This window comes from Drosophila biarmipes, chromosome 3R, assembly GCF_025231255.1.
Source record: "Drosophila biarmipes strain raj3 chromosome 3R, RU_DBia_V1.1, whole genome shotgun sequence".
Classification (NCBI taxonomy): Eukaryota; Metazoa; Arthropoda; class Insecta; order Diptera; family Drosophilidae; genus Drosophila; species Drosophila biarmipes.
Window position 1 is genome coordinate 18,610,215 of NC_066616.1, and position 5,154 is coordinate 18,615,368.

A 5,154-nucleotide genomic window follows, 5' to 3' on the forward strand; every position below is an offset into this window, starting at 1 on the left:
AATGTTGGCCCTTATATAAAGTATCTTATTTTTTGCTGTTCTTTTCGGTGGGTGGTTCGAAATTTCAATTTCGTTGAAGACTGAATTGCGTTGCCAAGAGGGTATCTTTAAAGAAGCTTTTTAAAATGGTGCAGGATAAGTAAGGGCTTTGACTTCTCTTACAAAAACAGATGCTTGATACCTATAGATGAAACTAGAAAACATTATAATTTTAATAAATATTAAAGCATCATGTTACCTAGTAAGTATTTTATTGAAAGTTACCAACATATAACAAGATATCTTTCTAAAGCCGCACTTTCTCTATAACATCTGTGCCCATATCCTTTAAACCCCATTATCCAGACCATATGAGCATCCCCTATCTAACGCCTTCCACCCGCAATCACAACATCATTAAAAATCGCTGCTTCACTTTTCTCAATTAACCGCTCGAGCATCGTAATTCTGCGACTAAAATCTAATTTAGTTCGATGGGAAATGTGCCATAAGGAGAAGGAAGGTAGTTCCCCCGAATTTTTCGCACACCCAAGAACCCAAACGGCCAAAGAGGTCGTAACAATATTTTCACGTTTTTCCCAAGTCCGGAATGACTTTTGAAATTTATTTCTGGATCCAGATGGGGAGTGAGAGCCCCAGACTCAGAGCCGTGCAATGCGAAAAGCGGCCTTGTAGAGAGGGCAACCAACAGGCGAGTGGCATTATTTTGATACTCAGGGCTATTAACGTTAATTTTCGTTAGTTACGTAATACGTATTCGAAAGCACCTTACACCCACACGAGCGCCCGGGCACACATATATATCGAGTTCCATTACGGAAAATCCCCTGCCACCCGTTTTCGCATTTTTCTCCGGGGAAGGGGGCGAAACGAGCATCCACCGTGCGTGTGTATGCTTAACCCCACACCGACCCACTGTGCCCCCTGCGAAAAGCACCCCCGCCACCTGCTCCAACGCTTTTCCTGCCATTTCCCGGGTGTCTCAGTTTGGCCGGAGGCCGCTGGCATTAAGGAGATTTACGAGTACATGATTTTGCATGTTCGGTGCCCCCGATGCCATTTAGATTCGCTTAGGTACATTTTCATCCTGACAACCCCACCCACACACATGAGACGTGGCAACGGGTACGTGTGTGTATTTGCGTACGCATTTAATGGCCCATTAGTGCTATCAAATACGCATAAATATCTGCACTTTGCCAGAAGTACACCCGGACGGACAGACAGCCGTACAAATTCAAAACACAGCTCCGGATGCGAGTCCGGAATAAATACCCACCCGGACTCCCCAACTTCGGGGCACAAATATTTGCAGATGCCAGTTTATGGCCGCCTGGCTGTCCCTTTTCCAGTTTACATACACATGTAGTTGGGCGGTACGGGGACTTGCAAATGCAATATTGTAAATCGCACGCCCACAATCCCCTCTTTCCTATGGGCCCGGGATATTTTCGCTGGGAATAGCATAATGATTTGTGTAATTACTGGAGGCACATTATGGTTAACTAGATGTGTGGGGAATGCCTTTTGGATATTCATCGACATTTACACTATGAGAAGGGACGCACCAAACCTCATTAAAAGATAATTATCTGCCTTAAACTTATCTAAAAATTATGTGTTGACTATCTTATTATCAAACCTCTTTTTGTGATTAATAAATCAGAGATTAAAGATAAATTTCACATATTTTTAGTCCAATTCTAGCTCGGCCTTTTTCATTATTAACAAAAAGTATTACCTCAGTAGACCCTCCAAAATTATTCTAAAATTCAGCAAATTGGGGTGCCAAAATTAGATCACTCTCACACACATTTTCTATTTAAAGTTCTTAATATAAATGCTCAGTATTTGCCAACGAACAACCGCTGAGTGATGAAATGGGGCAGTCGGCCATCGGATCCGGAACCTGAGCCGCCCGCTGTGGAGTCGCCCAGTCCTTCCAGGTGGAGCAGGTCTGCGAAGAAGCCGATCGAAAAAGCGCCTAGCCCCACCCAGTCCAGGCCCAACATCGTCAGCAATGTGGGCCTCTACAAGGCCACCTTCTACAGCAACATAGGATCCTTCTTCTTCGGCATCGCGGTGGGCTGGTCGGGATCGGTGGAGCGGTCGGTGATGGAGCAGCACTCGTACTTCTTCAATCTCTCGGCGGCCGAGTGGAACGGAGTGTGCATACTGCTGACCCTCGGAGCGGCGCTGTGGTGTGTGCCCATGGGCTACATGGTGCGATCCTGCGGCTGCAAGCGCACCATCCTCATGCAACTGCTGCCGAATACCTTGGGCTGGTGCCTCACCGCCTTCGCCCAGAGTGTCTATATGCTATATGCAGGTCGGTTTGTGCTGGGCATGTGCGGAGGTGCCCACTGCGTGGCGGTTCCCATCTACAATGCCGAAATCAGTACCAATATCAAGCGAGGCGCCATGAGTGTGCTCTTCCAGGGGGCCTGCATCTGCGGTGTGCTCTACAGCTTTACCATGTCCTGTTTCCTGGAACTGTGGCTGGTGAACTTCCTGAATCTGGGAGTGCTCACATTGGGCCTGCTGCAGATCCTCATGCCCGAGTCGCCGACGTACTATGTGAATCGGGGCAATATTGCGCGGGCGGAGGCCTCCCTGCGGTACCTGCGGGGCAAGAAGTACGATACGAAAAAGGAGATCGACCATCTGATGAGGGAACCCACTGCCAGTCAGCAGGACGTGCGCCAAGGACCACTGCGGGGCTTCAAGTATAAGAAAATACGAAGGAGTCTCGCGCGGACCTTGGCGCTTGCCGTGCTGCAAAAGCTGTGTGGCGCCCTGATCTTCATCTTCTATGCCCCCAATATGCTGACCTGCCTGAAGATTCAGCGGGAGTACGGATCCATTTTGGCCATTGGGGTGACATTTGGCTTCATCCTGTGCATTTTGCTGGTGGATCGAGTGGGTCGAAGGACACTGCTGATCTCCTCCTCCTCCGTGATGGTTTTCATGTCCATTTTCCTCGGCCTGTACTTCAAGATTTGGATGTTCATGGAAACGGAAGTCCTGCCCTGGGTGGCCCTCTTCTGCATATCTGTGTTCGTGGGTGCCTATACCACCGGAATAGGCTCACTCACCTGGCTGCTCAACGTCGAGCTCATTGTGCCCGTCATGAGGCCCGTGGGCTGTGCCATCGCCTGTGCCTCCAACTGGCTAACTGCCTTCTGCGTGGTCTGCTGGTTCGCCAGCCACGAGGTCAAATGCCAGCCGTATCTGTTCCTGCTCTTCGCCATCATCGCCGTGATCATCCTGCTCTTCTCCCTGGTCTACATCCCGGAGACCAAGGGCCTGTCCTCGTCGAAGATCCAGCAGAAGATGGGGGGAATCATGAACCGGCCAGCGGCGATCACCTTCACATCCAGCAGCGATTCCTCGGATGCTTAGTCACTGTCTCAAATAAATCGATTTGTTAGTCACACTTATTAATTAAGGGGAATTTCCATTATACGATCTTAATCAAGCTGTGCTTTAAAAAAATGCCCAAAAAGTCATTGAACGTAATTGAGTGTAGGAAACTCAAAACACATTTTTGAGTACAAAATGTTCTTGAAAACGAGACGAAATTGTTCTGTATTAATAAAAACTTGCCAGCGTTCTTCAAGACAAAGCCAAATCATTGCAGCTATGCTTCCTCCTTTCCCTTCCTTGTAACAACATTGTCTTCATCATAATTAAGCACTTATTTATTTATGCAACTTGTGTGGCGACATTCTCCGTTTTTGCGCACTTTTTCTTGCTCGCGTAATTAAAAGTTATGTTTTACACTGTAAATTCATTGGCGGTGCTGGCACATTTATGAATTTATGCGCTGTGTGTGCTGAAAGCTGCGCTAAGGCGAACACAAACTGGATTCGGGCTCCACTGGCATTCTGGTACGAGTATAAATATTAATTTGCATTTTGTCACATGATTTAGACGGCCATAAAGTCCAATTAATGAGTGGAGTTCTCATTGAGATAAATGTGCGCGAGGGGGCTCTGATGGTCGCCATTGCCTCGTCGTGATCTGTGGACTTTAGTACGGACTGCAACTGTGCCGATTCGGCGATCATCTCGATTTATCTATCCGCAATTAATTGAACTCAACCGAAAGGCCCCGCTCACCTGTATCTCAGCTGTATGGTATTCACCTTCCCACGAGCTACGCATGCAAATCGGGGTTGACATTTTGCGGCAAATATACGAGGCACCATAAGAATAGTTTACGACTTTTAATTACGCACACAGCGGGCAGCCGGGGAAAAATATAATGGCTGAGCCTTCTGGCCTTTGTCTTTCCCGGCGTTTCTTCCTGGCTAATTTATTGAGGTTTTAAGCCTCCATTTTGGCCTGCCTGGCTGGTCCTTTGTAATTCCCCTGAATTATATCTCAATTCATTCCCCCCAATAAATTTGATAAATTTCTCATTTGGCTTACCTGCCCGCTGGGATCTGCCGATCTCCGATCTCGGAGCTCGGATCGCCATGCCGCCGGATCGTAAATTAGTGGAGGACTCCGCCATGTGCTCGCAGTCCCACAGGCTGATTAAAATGTTCAGCTCGGTCCGAGTCTTGGGTTTCTCGGCCGTTAATTATGCACTTCTCGGGGGAAATTTAAATGTATAATTTCTTTAAGTGAAATGGAAAATTAATTATTCGAATGTGCGCTTCGAACAAAGGCAGCTCGAATTGAATTGTAATGAGCTGCATTCGCTAATTGGAACGACATTTTAAGCTCTGATCGGAAGATTAAAGCACTTCCCTTAATAAAGCTGTGAGAAATATTGATTAAAATATTTAAGAGATGCCAAAAATCATGTGAATAGGAAACTTGTGAAGTAGTAAAAATTTTAGATGTTCAAATAAGGCATAAACGAAAAAAATTGTAATGAAGTCAGGTTTGCAAAATATAAAAAAATGGAATGATATAATTTTTTCTGCATCACATAACCTTCAGATCGCTACATTTAAGTGCTCATATGTGAATGCATAAATCCGCATCTGATAAACCCTGGAATACACTCAATTTGTGAGCAAACCGACTTCATTTCGCCCTGAGACGCTGGCCAAGTGGAAAACCCTCGGAGGGGAGCCACGAAAAATAAAAGAAGCCAAGAAGAAGCTGCCGCCAAGAAGCGCATGTGCATAACCGCCCATTT

At 46.5% G+C, this 5,154-nt stretch overlaps 1 protein-coding gene across 1 annotated transcript; it reads left to right on the forward strand.

Moving 5' to 3' along the window:
• Positions 1–1,735: 1,735 nt before the first annotated feature.
• Positions 1,736–3,444, forward strand: LOC108023472 (glucose transporter type 3). The gene has a single exon (XM_017092993.3). It carries the CDS (start codon positions 1,876–1,878, stop codon positions 3,400–3,402), a length of 1,527 nt encoding a protein of 508 aa, XP_016948482.1. The 5' UTR covers positions 1,736–1,875; the 3' UTR covers positions 3,403–3,444.
• The last annotated feature ends 1,710 nt before the right edge of the window (positions 3,445–5,154 follow it).